At 38.6% G+C, this 18,390-nt stretch overlaps 1 protein-coding gene and 1 non-coding gene across 13 annotated transcripts in view; one reads left to right on the forward strand and one right to left on the reverse strand.

Moving 5' to 3' along the window:
• RAB27A (RAB27A, member RAS oncogene family) overlaps window positions 1-18,390 on the forward strand; it is a 67,463-nt gene that overhangs the window by 34,625 nt on the left and 14,448 nt on the right. For 11 of the 12 annotated variants that reach the window (XM_032481143.1, XM_032481147.1, XM_032481141.1 and 8 more), the window contains 2 exons: window positions 13,884-14,058; window positions 17,639-17,724. In XM_032481143.1, the coding sequence (XP_032337034.1) occupies window positions 13,906-14,058; window positions 17,639-17,724 (239 nt within the window). In that variant the 5' untranslated portion in view covers window positions 13,884-13,905. Of the gene's footprint in view, window positions 1-11,470; window positions 11,560-13,883; window positions 14,059-17,638; window positions 17,725-18,390 lie in introns of those variants that run through there. The other variant, XM_032481151.1, reaches the window with a different exon arrangement.
• LOC116664507 lies at window positions 17,379-17,438 on the reverse strand. Its single transcript, XR_004321035.1, has one exon. It is a non-coding gene; the product is annotated as a U7 small nuclear RNA (small nuclear RNA).

An 18,390-nucleotide genomic window follows, 5' to 3' on the forward strand; every position in this document is an offset into this window, starting at 1 on the left:
GCTGACCTAATTAATATACATAAAGCACTGCACCCAACATCTGCAGAATACGTGAGACATTTGGAAAAACTGACCATATGTTTGGTCATGAGATAAGTTTCAACAAGTTTCAATGAACTGAAATCTTGCAGAAAGTGTTCTCTAGTCACGACAACTTAGCTAAGTCAATAATAAGAATAAAACGAGAAAAATTCCCCAAATGTTTGAACATTAAGCACTTTGATTCTAAATAACCTATGGGTAAAAGGTAAGATCAGAATGAAAACTATTAAATATTTAGAATTTAATAATAATAATTAATAATAATACTATAATTTAGTATAAGGTGGCTTCTGCGCTAGCACAAAATAATATATTCTCACTTATTTTAAATTTGGTATATCAACATTTCACTGTGTTCTTCAAAGCATATCTTGACTTTTGAGGGTTTCCCCCAAGCATAGGTTGTGGAGGCCATCATGACCAATCTGAGTGTATTTCCTGATGCCCTTTGGGAAAGGATCACCAGTGTAGCTGGTTACAGACATCCTCCCAATGGTTCCCGTTTTCAAGGACATGGGTTTTCTGTCCCAAGGGGGATGCTGCCCCTTAGTTCACTTCTGGCCAATTTGGTCTATATTTTCCCAGGACTGTTCAGCCTTGAACGCATAGCTCTTATTTCCCTTTGAGTAACCCAGTGATTGCTGTCTTGCAGACTTGTCCTAGAGACTTACTCTCTGAAGCTCCAGGTAGCCCTTCTTGAAGTTCTCACCAGGGTCACCCAGTACATTCCAGATTTTCACTCCCAGATAAGAAGAGTCCTAAGGTTGTGGTTCAGTGGGGGAGATTTGAGAGATGGCCTCTTTAGGAGATGCTGAATAAAAAAGCCCAGCAGGTCTTATAGATAAGTTGTCAGTTGGATGTGTTTAGGTGGACAGGAAGCATTGTGTACGAAGTTGAAGGTAGATGAGATTATTCAGAGCCATTTTAGGTCGAGCTTTCTGCGTTTGTTTTCCATGTGTGTACAATGGACCTGTTATTAGGTCCTTGTTGGGCCCACAGGCCTTGGAGGTGGAGTCTTACTTCATTTCTTTTGTCACAATGGTTCTACCTTCATCTGTTTTATATGTTAGAGTGCCATGTAAGATTTCATTTGAAGAAACTTGCTAAAGAAAGTTTGGCACCAGCTGGACCAGAACAGTTTTCTGAGGGACTGAAAGATTTGCTGCAATGATATTACGTGGGTTTTCTGAGACCTTATGCAAGAATATCCAACGGACTGTGAAGACATTGGTCTGCTATGGGAGAAGTGACCCAAACTTAGAATAGCTCTCAGTCACACAAGAAGCTCCCTAAACACAAAGTCATCTCGCCAGTGATCTGTAGTAAAATGTTACGATGCAACATGCTGTGCTCATTCGTTACTGCTCAGCTGACTGTCCTAACAGGAGGAAGGGCAACATGTGCTGAAGAGATGTGCCTGAGCCTTGCTGTCATTTATGGAGTGTGGCTTGCATATGCTTCCTTAACTATTTTCACTAGAGCAGATGCATGGATCCATTCCAAACTAAAAAAAAAAAAAAAAAAGAGAGAGAGAGAGAGAGAAAGGAAATGAGGAAAGGCTAGTGCAAATTACAGCCTTCTCGATTAATGACACATGTATAAGAATTTCAAATAATATGTATGCACTAAAGACAGAAGCAAATAACTTAGCCAAGCAGCCTAAGTGAACAGTTTGGAGGTCTCTAAATCTAGTATATAACCATTTGACTGAAAATTTTTCTTCCAGTTGAAAAAATGACAGTAAAGAGGAAAAGAACATTTGAATAAAGTTGATAGACTCTTAAAGTACCTGGGGCTCCACAGACTTGGCGCTTCTCTAGCAAGGACCGTGGTGCCTTGTTCCTTGGTGATGTGTTATCGTCATCTCCTTTAAGACGCTGCCTTGTGCTTATTTTCTAAAAATATATGTGATCCAGTTTTTTAACATCCCTTTCTCAGAATCTAACAGATGAAGTAGGAAAACATAAATGAGCAAAACAAATGAAGAACATACCAGATCAAAAAATACAACTAACTAGCTTGAATGAGTATTGATGGAATTCTACGTCCAACAAACAGGGAATACAGATCCTTTTCACACACTGACGGGACTTTAATAAAACCTCACTCATCTTTAACAACCTCCCCACCGCCCCCAGTTTGATGATGGGCAGCCCACTTTTACTGACTCCAACGTAGTAACATTAGAAAACATCAACGTCAGTGACAGTCACCAAAAAAGCCAACTGTGGTCTGACAGGCTAATGTAGAGCTAGGCTGGATGGCTGCAGACACCTTAGTATCTTTTTCATAAGTAAACCCAAGGCACACCCTATTCTTTAAACAGCTGTTGATAGAAGTGCAAACAGTCCCAGCTAAGAAGGCATACGGAATAGGTGGGACAAGGAAAGACTTCTTGGGAATCAACAAGAAGTGTATCTGATTAGACTTTGGCCATTAGGTGAGTTTCTTTTCTTTCTTTTTGATTCAGTCATCAAAGAATATGATGTTTAGGGAGCAGTTAAACGTGTGTTGTAAGTATATTAACGGAGAGGGTAGACCTGACCAGGACCAGAAGGATCGATAGCTGGCTGTTGAGGGCTTATTGGCACCAGAGGGGCTAAGAGTCCTCCTTCTGTTGTTTAGTGCTGCTAAACGTCGGGAACTAGTTTGATTTTCTGAGGCTATTTGATTGTTTTTAAAAGAACTAAGTTGATATATGGTGGAATATTTACAGATACTAGTGTCTTAAACTCATGAGCAGCTTTTATCAGTAGGCTGCCTTTTCATCAATATGTAAGGTAAAACGAAAACTGGCCCAGGTGAGAAGTACTTGGGTTTCTAAGATCGTTCCATCCCCACACTGAGCTGGGGCGAAACTCCTTTCTGTATTGGAAAAGCCCTGAAGACAGAGCAGCACATGAGCTTATGGAGGAGGGACCAATACCTTGAAATTGACATAGCAGCTCACTGTGCATTGGAAAAGGAAAGCACGTGTTCACTGACTAGTGGTGGTAGCGTAAGGTCGGTTTTTTCACCCACAAACTGGAGTTTGGGGAGAGTTGCTGGAGATGAGGGACAAGAAAGCCAGGAAAGGAAAAAGAGAGTAAAGAGGCTGTGACTCAGGTTAATGGTTAGAAGTAGGGCTGTTAGAACCCAACATGGGGGTTTTGTGGGGTGGATGTGAGACTATGGAAAAGAAAACCAGCTGTGAAGACATGGAATCCCGTGTGCTTTTGTAAGCCAGCCTGTTCCTGAGGAGCATATTCCTGGGGGTGGAGAACTCTGTGCTCTGCTGTGGTCAGCGAGGGTGAGGCCACGGGGCAGGCAGGACGATAGAGAAGGGAAGCTGTGTCTGGTGAATATGAGCCTCTGTAAGGGTCCGTGTGCCAAACTGGTACTTTGTCTTCTTCTTCCAGTGGGGCACGTGGGATGGGAGCCCTCACCATTCGTAGTTCCTGCATGTATGCAGTTACAGCAGAGCTCATCACAGAAAAGTTGAGGTACGACCTGTGCCCTTTGTTTAAGAAGTCAGGGAAATGACATTTTCTTTTTCTTTTTTTACTGTACGCCGTAAAAATAACCCTTACACAACAACAGTGAAAATATTCTCCTGGTATGCAAATAGTTGGGTCTGGAAAGGTAGGTAGGGTGGTGCTCTGTTCTGGACACAGTTTCTGGGGGTGAATAGATATAGAGCACTCATCCTAGTTTTTTATAAAAGGCAATGATGTAGGGGGCAGGTATAGCTTAGTGGCAGAGTGTGTGCTTAGCATGCTCAAGGTTCTGGCTTCAACCCTCAGCACCTCCATTAAAAAAAAGACAGTGATAAAGGAGCCCTTCTCTTTCTTCCCCAGTTACTGCCAACACAGGGATCTTCATCGAATTGTTTTTATTATTTGGACAGTCAGCCTCAACAGGTCTTGATTCTTTTAACTCATAATTTTTTTTCTTTCCAAATTTTTTTTTTTAGGAAGGAAAGAAGCATCGTTCCTCCTTCACAAAGTGAAGTTGTTCTCTTCTTGATTTGATCATTTCCCCTGAGATATTAACGTCTTTCCTGTGTTGCAGCTTATGTAATACTTTGAGGCAGGTGAGATGCAAGAGGACAGCCAGGGTGAGGTGGGCAAAGGCCTTTCAACCCTTCCATGTTCTGGAAGGACTAGGCTTGCCAGAATCTGTGGCTCCACTTCTAGGTCATAAATGGAAGCTGTTCTGTGTTTTGCAACCTGGGAAATGCACTTTTCAATTTCAAGTTCTTCGAGTGCTACTTGATTTTGTAATCCTTGCAGTCCTGGCTGCAGTAGCAATACTGTCCCTCCTAATATTTCCATGTTTGAGTCTTGGGCACAGGAGTTTGATGGCACTCTGACATAGCCAACAGCTCTTTATTTCCATTTTTTCAGAACTCCTTAATAGCACAATCCCCCCTATTAATTAGTGGTCTCTTCCAGGTAGCTTAAATCACTCCTCCTTTCCCATTTTTGGAAAATATTTTTACTCTGTTTGTTGAGAGCGTTATTAATTCAGTGTCCCTCTTAAAGTATAGTGGGAAAAGCATGTGCCTTAAAGCTATAAGATCTGAGTTCCAGCCTCAGTCTGTTGTAGTCATAAGAACAGCCATGACATATTGATCTCAATCATGCATCTTTGGGGGGTAGGTAATTGGGCTTATTTAATTATTATTATTATTTTTTTATTTTAACAGAGGTCCTGGGAATCAAACCCATGACCTTGTGCATGCTAAGCATGGCATTCTACCACTGAGCTATGCTCTGTCCCCTTCTGTCATGCATTTTGCTACTCACTTGACACAGGTTGATAGTAGTGTCCTGTCTGAATTTAGGAGACCCTGACTCTAACACCTGTGTTTTGCTGTCTTCTGTGTGCTTACAAAAAACAACCGCTGCATGGGAGTAAATTTTAGGGATTTTGCACTTCTGCTGACTTCTTGGAGACTTCTCTGCTTCATGGTGTCATTAAGAAGCACGTTTAGCCATGAGTTGGACATTCCATTGCAACGACATATGGTTGTGGCCATTATGGAACTACTTTCGTCTTGTTTGAGATATTACTCAGCAAACCAAACAGCCACTCCTGTTGCCACTGTATTGCCGGCATTTTACGCATGATGTATTCTGTAGCATGCCTTTAATCCTAGGTCTATAAAATAAGATGTACTTGTTACAAACTGTAAGTAATATAATACCCAGAGTTTACTTTCCATAAATTTATTTATTTTTTTAAATGGAGGTACTGGGAATTGAACCCAAACAAAACCTCAAGCATGCTAAGCATGTGCTCTACCACTGAGCTATACCCACCCCCCATAAATTTCTATAAACATTCATATTCTTATGCTAAAAAAAGGCATGGGCAACAAATGATGTCTTTTGAGTAAATGAATCAATGATCTCTGTAACTTAAAAAAAAAAAAAGAAAAAAAGTGCCAGTATCTCATTTAAGTCATTGACAGTGGTCTTCCAGAACATTTTCTACTTTCAAGAATCATTTCAGTGCCCCCTTATTTCTTAATGTGTAGTTGCGTGTGTTATTTGTTTACTGGCTTACATTAGGCACCTACTGAAGTGATGGTAACATTTCAGAAATAGTAGGTCATCTCCTGGTCTTTCTCTTCAGTGCTTATAAAGAAGTGCAGATGTCTGAAGGATGCTTTGCAAATGATATATTTGGATGTCCTGGCAGCATTTGGAAATGTATATCTGGTTCAACATTTTTTTTTAGATCATTTTATTTTTTCTGTCAGTAACTTGCTGCTAGAAGTTAGTGTTCTCACTTTGTTTCAGTGGGGAAAATGGAATATTCCTACATAACAGGCATGTTTATAAATTTAAAGCCAAATGATATGTTGATTTAGGTTCTGTCAGTTTTTAGCCAGGTACCTCTCTTCTCCCTATTAAGTATGGATCTATGATATTACTATGAAACACTGTATTGATAGGAATGCATTTATGAATCATAGGTTATAGGTGAATATCTAATGCTGTTAAAATCTAACATTCTGAGTTTGGATAAAATCAAACTCATCTTTCACTCAGGAGACAAGGAAGAAGCAGATTCCAATTTCCTTCTATTTTTCAAAGCCATTACATTTCTACTGCTTGCTGCCTAAGATCTTTGCAGAAACAAGATAAGCTCTATGTTTACAATCTCATCTATTCCACTCTCAGCTTATTCAGTGGGGGGCAGAAACCTATTTATTCACACCTGGAGCAGAAATTGAGAAGAGGAAGCTCACATGCACAGAGGGCAGAGGCTGTCTCCTCTTGTGGAGATGGGGAGCCCCACTACTGGGCTGTCCACATCTTGCTTTTGCAGTGAGAGTAAATTTGTTCCACTTCAGGGTATGGCAATTGCAGTGATCTAAGACAGTGGTAGCCGGGGCTCTTTAAGTAAATACAGCTTGACTCTACTGAGATCTTGGTACATTATAAATGCTCTGATGATGAACACTAGCTCTGAAATTGCCAAAAGTCTTGCTGTTAAAGCTCACTGTTAGGCTGGGATGCCAAGGCGGCTTTTGTGATAGAGACCTCATCAGTGATTGCACCTAAGTTGAATTTCTTTCTGTAGTTTTTCCAAAGCTTCCACTACTGGTTTCATGAGGAATAGGTTATAAAATTGCATGCCTTGCCTAATAAGAACTTAATGAGGCTGTACTTCAGTAATAGTATTGCTAAAGAAAAGTTTCAGTTATTAAACTTAACACAAACCAAGCAATGTGCTAAAACATTCTGTGGATTATGCTACTTAACCCTTAAAGTAACCCAGTGAGGCTAGTAATGTCATCTCTACTTTACAGTTGAAAAAAATGGAGACTTAGTTTGAAGAACGTGGATCAGGTCACATCAAGAAGAGTCAGAATTTGAACCCAAACCTGCATGCTATCACATTAAGAAAACATCACTCTTTATATAAGTCTTATATAGACATTAAGTTCCCCTTAAGGATGATAAAATAAAATCATGCATGTCTATTACCATTTGTGGCACATGGTAATTGTTTGGGTATGATTGTCCCTCCCCCTATTTTTATTCTCTGTCCTAAATATGGGTGATGGAGGGAAATTTTGGCTTTCAAGAACTGACTGGCTTATCTAAAGTAGTTTTAGAATGGTTCTGCTTAAGGATAGGAGAGCCTAAGGTTAGAATGTATGACTGACTTTAATAGGAAGATTTGTGGAGAATTTGGGCTATGGGGTTTGTGTGTGTGTATGTGTGTGTGTGTGTTTACTTGAGAGAGAAAGGGAAAGAGAGATATCTTTGCCTTTTGCTCATAACTAAAACCACTTTCTTCTTTATTCCCTGGAAAACAATGAAAATATATTTTATTTTTTAAGTAGGAAAGAAGATCATTGATTTTCTCTCACCCAGGCAATTATCACCACATAGTACATGTTGAGGAAGTGGGTGTTCCTTGCTTTCTATTGTTAACCTGATGAGAGTAAGGGTGGAGAGCACTTTGAAAAAATATTTGTGTAAGGAGGAGAGGTAGAAGTGAGCTGAATAAGACAATCTTCTGCCTGTCCCAAATTGTTGGCATTCTTGACTTTTTTGGAAAACATTTCCTTGAAGGATTTAGACGCTGCTTCCTTTCAGCGTTTAAAGAAGTGAACTTAGGTTCAAGTGCTCTCCATAGACCCTTGTTTTTGAAATCTTATTTTTAGTTTAGGGATTCAGTTCTTTCTTACAGTTCTAGGAAAGAAAGGACTGTCACCTGCACATTGGCCCTTTGGAACTAGACTGCTAGATGGTGATGCTAATAGCAGCCAATACATATACAGGACTTACCATGTGCCGGACACTGCTCTAAACTTGATCTGTGTACACTGACTTAGTCCTCACAACAGCCCTTTAAGATAGGTTTGCTTTTGTGTTTCATCAATTCTAAAATATGTGGATGGTGCATTCTTGATCTTGCCAGAAGATGCTAATGAAAGGTTTTCACACAACTGTATCTTCAGAGCCACCTTTTAAAGTAACAATTGCAAGATGTCCTGGGGTTGTAAGACTATGAAGTGTAAGAGGCACCCTAATTATAAAGAAGCTAAAACAAGAAAGCACATGCATGATAGTATTCATAAAATCAGATGTCATTCCCAGTGTTGTGATGGGGAACCTGAGGCAAAAGACATTAAAATTTTTAAAGTGGCATGACTAGATTCACATCCAGGTGATTTGGTTTGGTTCTAGAGTCCATGTTCTTCACCTCCACTTTTTGCTCTCCCTCAATATGTTGGAATTGAGCCCTTAACATGTGAATAGACAGCCCAAGACCCACATACTCATCCTCTCATTATGGCATCTATGAGAGAATGTCACCAAGATGCTTGCAAGCGAGGAAGTGGGTGTGATGTGTGTTACCACCTGCCTTTAGGGCTGTGACAAGGATTGTTGCACTAATGTATGTAAAGTGCTTGATGTGGGCATCTGAGCTGTTTTTAGCAAGGGCAATGCAGTTGGGAAGCCTTGATGGACTGGCTTCCCATCCATCAATAGGCTAGAGTACTTGCTGGAAATTGTGTGCACAAAATGTGATTTGGTGCCCCAGATTCTGCACTGTGTATTTTTACTGATTCCCTTCCTTCTCTAAAGTGCCAACATAAAAATAATTTGTTATTTCTGTAATTGGAGAGTGGAGTATTTTTTTTCTAATCTGAAGAACAGGCCCCAGAAATACCACTCAAGACTTGAGTAACAAAAATAAGAAAGAAAAATCATTTTTAATATGAAGATGGTTCTATATGAAGACCTGCCAGCAGCTGAAACATCATTAAGTTGTCTTCACCTTGTGGTGGTCAGCAGTGGTGAGACAGCCACATATGGGACTGCAGGATGGGTTTGGGATTGCAGTTTGCTGTGGATTGGAATGATTTCCTGCTGAGAGATGGAATGATTCCATTAACTCTAGGCTTTGACTTACTGACTGCAAGCTTAGATAAGGAACTGTCACCATCAGTACTCTGCCCAAACCCTGAAAAATCTCTGTTAACGATTTGAAGATGTGCCTGCTTCCTGAATCCTTTGCTTTCCTAGCAGCTTCCTTACTCTTCAGAATTCTGGTCTCTGTTAACCCAGACCAGCCTGGTCATTGTGACCAATTTAGGGGAAACTCTACACAACCTTCTAATTTGCTAAAGGTTTTCCCCAACTGAAATCTCTATTTTATTGTTGGGTCATGGATTGCTGTTTTGCTGTGAGGTCCCCAAGATAAGACAGGAGGTGGGTTCTCAACCAAGGAAGCCTGTTTCACTCATCATTCCTTTTCCTATTGTTTATTGTATTCTCTTTGGCCAGTATCCTTTCTCTCAGCCTGTTTATTGCATTCCAACATGGACAAACTGTTGAAGTGTATAAAGAAATGATACTGTAATAGAGATAAAAATTTTGAGTACAGGCTGTCTACAATTGAGATAATTGTAAGTAAAATTTTAAGTTTATTGATTTGCATAAGTTTAAGGCACCCAACCATTGCTTTTGGTGTTTCTGATGATCATTTTATATTTTTTAGTCTTCAACTGTTTGAACATCTGATTGGTCAACTTGGACTGTTTGGAACCAGTTTTTACCTTGATCTAATCACAAGCAGTTTGATAAAATTAGAGCAAATATGACCTGGTTGGAGAAAGATTTAAGTGGTCAGCACGTGCTTGATTCAATAAAATATACCCTGAACCAATCAAACCTGGTGTGAGCCGGTCAGAACCTGCTTGTCCAGGTCAGAACTTACTTGAACTAGCTAAAATCAGTCTGAAGCAATGTGAGCTCTTAAAACCAAATGATTTTGGTTAGATACATGTGGTTTTAGCCAAAGTGGCTTTAGATCAATCAGAAATGGTTTTGTAGGTGGAACATCTTTTGACTTAACTCACTCTGAACCAGTATGAACCACTGAGATTCTTTTGAACAAGTATGAACATGTTAGAATGATTAGAGTATTTTATACAATTTAAATCTGTTTTTAAGTTGGTCATAACTCTTTTGAAATGGATGTATCCATTTAAAATTAATTGAAAATGATTTGAATCAGCCAAAAAAAGATAAGAATTAGTTTGAAAGTGATCTTTGTTGACTCAGTAAACTACTCTGAGCCAGTAAGCAATCTTTTGTGCCAGAAACACATGTTTTGAGCTGCCCAGAGGCCATTTCAGAAATTGTTCTAGGTCTTCAGAGCCAGTCTGATATGTCCAGAATAGGAAGAAGAGAGTGAGCTAACATTTACAGAATACTCCGTATATGCCAAGCCTTGTGCTGGGCACACAGCAAAGAGTGTCTCATTCAATTCTTAGCACATGGTGTGAAGTTGTGTATATTATATTCTTTTTCATGGGATAGAAACCTGAAAATCCAAGGCTCAGAGACATCTGAGTAGCTGCTATGAGGGTGACATGGAATTCAGTCTGACTCTGCTTGTCCTCAGAGGTCGTATGTTTTCTGTTAGGATACCTGGTCACCTTTAAGTCCAACATGCATTTGTAAAAACTTGAGTAATGGGCATGAAGCTTGGGGTAGAACAGACATTGGACTTGAAGTTAGGAGACCTATGTTCTTGACCGTGCAAATGAGTTAAACTCTATGGGCTCTATTTCGTTCTTTAGAAAACTGAAATCAGAGATGAAAGGAGGGTCTGAGCATTTATTTTCAGATCAACAAGGCAGATAACTGTCTAAAGGTACAGTCTAAAGAGTGCAAACTATGATTAATATTGACAGTGGTATCTATAACTTCAGTTGTGGCATTTGGTTTTTTAACCAAATGTTTCCTTTATGACGGCTTGGTTTGGGAACAAACTGTTCCATATTGCTGTTACCATGAACAGAAAACAAAACCCACGAAGATCATTTGTAGATACATGTGTGATTCTTTGGGTGCAGCAGAAAAGGTTCGTCTCTATTTGAATTCCATCCAAGTAGGTTTAGAGAATTCTAGAAGAGTGATGCCGTTGGTGACATTTCCCCTGTGCCTGAAATGATGAAAAACATAGCTATAGGAAGAACTGTTTTTCAAAATAAAAGAGGAAATCAGGTAGCCAACAGTGTCTTCTTGCATCATTCTCCTTGCAGAATTTGGAGTTGCTTTCTGCTTGCTCATTTATTTGGAGGGGAACCCTCTCCCCCAGCACACCAGATGATGAAATGTTATCTGGACCTGCTTTTCAATTCTCAAGTATTAGCTCTTAATTATGAATAACTTGGAGCCAAGTGAAATGCTGTGATACGATATACTAGAATATTTATTTGTACCTAGGTGGTCATCCTCTGGAGAGGAATTCTGTTACGTACCATTAATACTGGCAACCTACACCTGCAGATACAGAAGCTAGCATAGGAAAGCCATCATGAGTCAAGCGTTGCTCTTTATAGTGTGCAAACAGAATTCTGAATGTTTGTAGAGGCTCTGCCCTTATCGACCGACCAGCCGTATCAGAGTGTGAGGGCACAGACTTGCACTAAGGCTCTCCGAGGAAGGACAGTGCAGCGGCTCTTGGGGATCAGAATTCAGGATTTTTGAATGTAAAGTGAGTCACCAAATTGAGGATGGGGTGGGGGAGGCAACCTTGAAAATCAATAAACCTCCTTGCTTGAACTTTTATTAATTTTATGGATCTATAGAAATAATCCTATGGGAAGCACTAAGAAATGTGGTGAAGTCTCTGGATAGGAGCTGGCTGGGTGAGAAGAGGACAATGAGAAGAAAATCAGCAGCATCTAGTGAGGGGGGATGACGTGTCTGTGGATGGATGAGTATGTATGTTTGAATGGGTACATAGAGTTGGCAATGGTAATGGAACAGCTGATTATTCTTCTGATTTTGGGAGGGTTTATTGGTATCAGAAATGGGAGGATAAAAAGAAATAAGCCTTCCCTGGAAACAGACTACATTCCCAGTCTGACTGATACTTTGAATAGTTTGAATCTGTTTAGAGGACAAAAAAAAAAAAAAAAAAAAAAATCATGAAAAGTGCTGATTGCCGTGGATTAAAAAGTAACCATGATTTGGTCTTGTTGTAAAAAGAATATTTCTTCTCTATGGTGAACTTCTGCTTTGGTCAATATTGAAGAGTTGAATTGGTAGCATTTCCTGTGGAATACCAAGGCAAATATAGATACATGAGCCCTTCATTGTGGAACTCACTTCCCAAGTGAAAAGTGATATTCCAGAAAAATCTGATTTAACATGTAGTGTGTAGCAATAATAATATATAAGGAAGCTGAAAACTCAGTTTTACTTGTGAATTTAGCACTATCTTTGAAGGGATCATAATGACATATGAAAACGTGTGGGATAAATGAAATTGCCTAGAAGTCCAAGTTAAAAGAGGAAAGCCAAGGATGTAGAAGTAGGAGACTTTGAAAAAGAAGGGGAAAGTGGAACCACTTGCATTTTAAGAATTATTATTATTCCTGGGACTTTCTCCTTCCTCTTTTCTCTCTTTTTTGTTAATTTTTAAAACTTTTTTTTATTGAGTTATAGTCATTTTACAATGTTGAGTCAAATTCCAGTGTAGAGCACAATTTTTCAGTTATACATGAACATACATATATTCATTGTCACTCTTTTTTTTGCTGTGAGAACCACAAGATCTTGTATATATTTCCCTGTGCTATACAGTATAATCTTGTTTATCTATTCTGCTGTTAATTTTTATTCTACATGATCTGCATATAAGAATTAGTGACCCAAAACTACAATGAGATATCACCTCACACCAGTCAGAATGGCCATCATTCAAAAGTCGATGAATGATAAATGCTGGAGAGGGTGTGGAGAAAGGGGAACCCTCCTACACTGCTGGTGGGAATGTAGTTTGGTGCAACCACTATGGAAAACAGTATGGAGATTCCTCAAAAAACTAAAAATAGACTTACCATATAATCCAACAATCCCACTCCTGGGCAAATATCTAGAGGGAACTCTAATTCAAAAAGATACATGTACCCCAATGTTCATAGCAGCACTATATATAATAGCCAAGGCATGGAGACAACCTAAATGTCCATTGACAGATGATTGGATAAAAGTTGTGGTATATTTATACAATGGAATACTACTCAGCCATAAAAATAGTAAAATAATGCCATTTGCAGCAACATGGATGGACCTAGAGATCATCATTCTAAGAGAAGTAAGCCAGAAAGAGAAAGAAAAATACCACGTGCTATCACTCACGTGGAATCTAAAAAATAAAAGAAGGGAAAAAAAGGACACTATGAACTCATCTACAAAACTGAATCAGACTCGTAGACATAGTAAACAATCTTATGGTTACCAGGAAAGGAATGGAAAGGGATAAATTTGGGAGTTTGAGATTTACAAATGCTAGCCACTATATATAAAAAATAGATTTAAAAAAAGAGAAAGTTTCTTCTGCATAGCACAGGGTATTATGTTCAATATCTTATACTAATAGCCTTTAATGAAAAAGAATATGAAAATGTATATATGTATATATATGTGCATGATTGGGACATTGTGCTGTACACCAGAAACTGACACATTGTAACTGACTGTACTTCAATTAAAAAAAAAGAATTAGTGACCATTCATCTTGATTTTCATTCTCACTTGGAATTTATGTCTTCACAATACTATAATATACACGTTAAATTTAAACTAAACTGTTAGTTATTTACCATTTCAGTAGCATCTGATCTAGCAAATGATTAAGTCCTTGGGGCAGTGAATGACGTCTAATCCTGTCTTCACAGAACCTTTAGGCATGTAGGTGTTAATCAGAAGTACTTGTTGAACTGAGTATTAAAGGAGGTCACTTTATTCATGGAGGATTCTAATATTTTCTAATGGGTTATTGGTAAATTTGCATTTGTTTATATTTTTCAGGTGAACCACTGAGCTCTTCATTATGTCTGATGGAGACTATGATTACCTCATCAAGTTTTTAGCTTTGGGAGACTCTGGAGTAGGGAAGACCAGTGTACTTTACCAGTACACAGATGGTAAATTTAACTCCAAATTTATCACGACAGTCGGCATTGACTTCAGGGAAAAGAGAGTGGTAAGTTCTGTATCCTTCTACATAAAAGTGTAATCTCTGAGTCAACTGCTGCCTGTCTGCTTTGTTTGCTTTGTAGGAATTAGGAGGACAAAGGTTGGAATCAAAAATTAAAGGGCCCGTATGAAAGTGTATTACGTTCAGTCTGGGCGGTGTGATTAGAGGCTATGCGGAAGGACACTTCATAGAAAACCCAGCAGATAAAAGAAAAGTGAAGGTTCTTTTAAAATTTAAAATACCCTTTTGGTTTGTGTCTTCCTGCTGGATTCCTCCGAGTTATTTGTCTGCCTTTTTTATGAAGCTTATAGTCCACCCTGCCCTTCACGTCCCAGTTTTGTGGGCTGTTTTTTTCCATCTTTGGTATCATTTTTAATGGCTTTTCTCATGATGAAGGCCTCGGCAATCCCACATGGAATGTTAAGTGGCAGAACTCATGGCTGCCGCTCGCCGGGAGTGTGAGGCTGGAGTAGGAGTGGGGGTGCCTGTAGTGCATGTTGATCTGGGAGGTAACCAAGGGAACAGGGAACAGGAAGGTTCTGCGGAATCAGGGAGGAGCCTCTTTTCAGAGGACTGCAAGGTAAGTTATTCTGGTGGTAGAGGGGAAGGTAGGAGGTCACGGTGTCTGGGAACTACCTTTCTTGCTGAAAGATCAACTGTTACCATGAAGCAAGCCGACAAGGAGCCAGGAAATTAATGACAGAGACCCTTTGGTGGATCATATTCTACCTGGGAAAGATACCGGGTCCCAGGGACTGAAGAATTGATTCCGTCCGATCCACCCTAGGCCTCTTCTTCCACTACCAAAGAGTCTTTTTTTTTCTTTTTCACTTTTATTTTTACTAGTTTTTAGTGAGGTATAGTTGATGTACAATACTATATAAGTTTCAGGTGTACAATATAGTGATTCACAATTTTTAAAGGTTATATTCCATTTATAGTTATTATAATATATGGGCTATATCTCTGTGTTTCATTTGAAGTCTTTAATCCATTTACAGTCAATATAATTACTAATAAAGTAGGATTTATATATGTCATTTGGCTCCTTGTTTTCTGTGTGACTTACCTCTTTTTTGTTCCTCTCTTCATGGCTGCATTATTTTGTGTTATATAGGTATTTTTCGTATACCATTTAAATCCCTCTTTCATTCTTTACTATATATTTTTGAGTTATTTTCTTAATTGTTCCCCTGGGGATTACAATTGTCATCTTAATTTTTAGCACTCTTGTTTGTTAAAAATTAAGAACTTTGTTTAATTATTACCAACTAAATTTCAATGTTCTACTCCACTCTTATGTGGCTTCATTTCATACCCCCTCCTTTGCACTGTTATTGTCATACAAATTGCATCTTTATGTGCTGTGTGCCCATCAACACAGATGTATAATAATTATTTTATGCAATTGTATTTTAATCAGATTGAATAAAAGAGTTAACAAAAAACCATTTATATTGTATTTTATATTGACCCATGTAGTTACTTTTACTGGTGCTCTTTATTTTTTTGTGTGGATTTGAATTACTGCCTAGTGTCCTTTCATCTCAGCCTGAAGCACTGTCTTTATTATTTCTTGTAGGGCAGTTTTGCTAACAATAAATTTTCTGTTTACGTTTATCTGAGGATGTCTTAACTTATCTTTTAATTTTAAAGGATAGCTTTGCTAAATAAAAGATTCTTGGTTGGTAGTCCTTTTCCTTTCAGCACTTTGATTTTGTCATCCTGGTGCCTTTGACCTCCATTTTTTTGTTGAGAAACCAGCTCTTAGTCTTGTTGTGATCCCTTCTATGTGATGAAATCACTTTTCGCTTTCTGCTTTTAAGATTATCTTTTTGTCTTTTGATTTTGACAATTTGATGGTGCTATGTCTACTCAATATTATAACAGGCAGAAAAATATTTTTTCATTCTTTTTTTTTAATGCCTTAAGGCTAGATGATCTCAACTGACCTAGCTTCAAATTCAGTGATTATTTATTCTGCCAGTTCAAGTCTGCTCTTTAGTCCCTCTAGTGAATTACACTTCAGTTATTGTAATTTTCAACTCCAGAACTTCCATTTGCTAGTTTTTATAATATCTGTCTCTCTATTGACATTCTCTATTCAGTGAGGCATTATTCTCATACTTTCCATTAGTTCTTTGACGTAATCTCCTTCAGTTCTTTAAACATGTGTATAACAACCAGTTTAAAGTCTTTGTCTGGTAAGTTCAACATCTGGGCTTCCTTAGGAATAATTTCTTTTGGTTGCTTTTTTCCCCTGTGTATGGGCCATAGTTTCCTGTTTCTTTGTGTGCTTTATAAATTTTGTTGAAGATTGGACATTTAAAATTATATATGGTGATAACTCTGGAAATCAGGTTTCTCCCCTCTCCCAAGGGTTTCTTGTTTTTGCTGTTTATCTTTGTTGTTGCTGTTTATTTGTTTAGGGACACTCTTGGGCTAATTCTCTAAAGTCTTTCCTGTACAGCCCTGCACTTGAACCTGACCTAGTAGATTCCAAGGAATATTTTGAAACTGTTCAAATCTCCCTGTGGACATCTCATTTCCTATTTTTTCTTTTTAAAGTTTTTTTTGATTAAACTTTCATCAGTTTTAACTGATATTGCTGCTTTTAGTAGCTGTGATGTTAAATAATTGCCACTGATGGTTTTCAATGAATGGCCAAAGAACAGGGTTATTCTCATAGAGCAACCTCCGAGTCAGATCAAATAAAGACAAGATTTGGGAATGGTGCAGGCAGATTTCAGACAGATCAGATCTCTGGGGATGAGATGTTTGGAGAGCGTCGAACCTCTTCTACCTCTACTGCCTACAGTCGTTGCTACACTAATGGTTTTCATTGCTACCATAGTTGTGCATCTGTTGCTTTTCAAGGCTTCTGTGGAGCTGGAGGTGGAGGGGATGGGAATAGGACAAGTTAAAACGGCACAAAGCTTACTCTTTTTACTGATAGCTGTTTTTCTTGAATGCTCCTTGGAATGTTACAAGCCTTCGTTAATTTTAAGAGTTTGGAAAAAGTTGATTTTGACTATTTTTGCCATTGCTTTTATTGCTTTGTTGGAAGGAGAGACTTTCAGAGATCCTTCCTGTAAAACTGTTTTAGGAGTACTTTTTAAAGATGGGATGGAGAGAAGTCATAGAAAGGTAGCATTTCCTGAAGCTAGTGACCTGAGGGAACTTTGAGGAAAGGTGAGTTAATTATTTTTTAATACAAATCAAATATATCAATATATTTAATACAAATTTTAATATTGTAATATATTTATAATTATTGTATATATTTATAAAATATATATAACGTGCATATATCTTTTTTTTTTCTGTAGGGCTTTCTGGTGCAGATCAGAAAACCTGCTAGACAAATTCTAACAGAGATTTTTTTTGTTGTTATGCATACATCTTTTAATGAAATTATCATGTTACCCAAAGACAATTATTTGAAATAAAATACATACAAGGTCGTATTCCAGTTGGGATTTTCTTCAGAAGTTTAGGTGCTTTGTGGAGCTGTACTGAACAGGAAAGTGAGACGAGCTCACTGGTCTCACATGTTCTCTTTCTCTCTTTCTTTTTGCCGTTTTAGGTGTACAGAGCCAATGGGCCAGATGGAGCTGTGGGCCGAGGCCAGAGAATCCACCTGCAGCTGTGGGACACAGCAGGGCAGGAGAGGTATGAGATCTTCCGTCTGTGCTCGTTACTGGAGGGAAGGGGAAAAACAGCCAAGCTCTTCACACAGTGATCTGAGCAGGAAAAGGCCAGCTGATGAGTTGACTTGCACCTGGATAAGACATCCTGCCAAATTAGCAGGAAGTTTATCAGTCTGAGACGACAACGGTTGCTTTCTTTCATACAAGGTCAAAGGGAAAATGAATCCTTTTCAAAATGGACCCTTTCACCTATGGACTTTTTCCTTTTCTTCCTTTTTCTTTTTCAGACCTGTATATTTTTCTCCATTTACTTTTGCTCTTAGCTAGAGAGAAAGCCGTAGAGTTGCATGTGTTATTCTTACCTAATGTTTGAAACATAGTAGAAAATCTGGTTGGAATTTATATGGTCAGAGGTTGCTTGATAAAGTGTCATATGATACCCCCCCCAAAAAAAGTCACATGAAATCTTCATCTAAAGTTACCTTTAGTTTAGCTACAGCATTGTTATCTTTGTTTCCTTGAAGGATTTGATTTGTTTTTTTTCAACTTTCTATTATGGAAAACTCCAAGATAGAAGGAAGTAGAGAGGACTGCACAGAGAACTCATGTCCTCATTTCCCAGTGTCAGCAGTCACCTCGCCTCTTCTCACAATCCCCCTGGCTCCCACCCCCCAATTAGTTTGAAGCA

This window comes from Camelus ferus, chromosome 6, assembly GCF_009834535.1.
Source record: "Camelus ferus isolate YT-003-E chromosome 6, BCGSAC_Cfer_1.0, whole genome shotgun sequence".
Lineage (NCBI taxonomy): Eukaryota > Metazoa > Chordata > Mammalia > Artiodactyla > Camelidae > Camelus > Camelus ferus.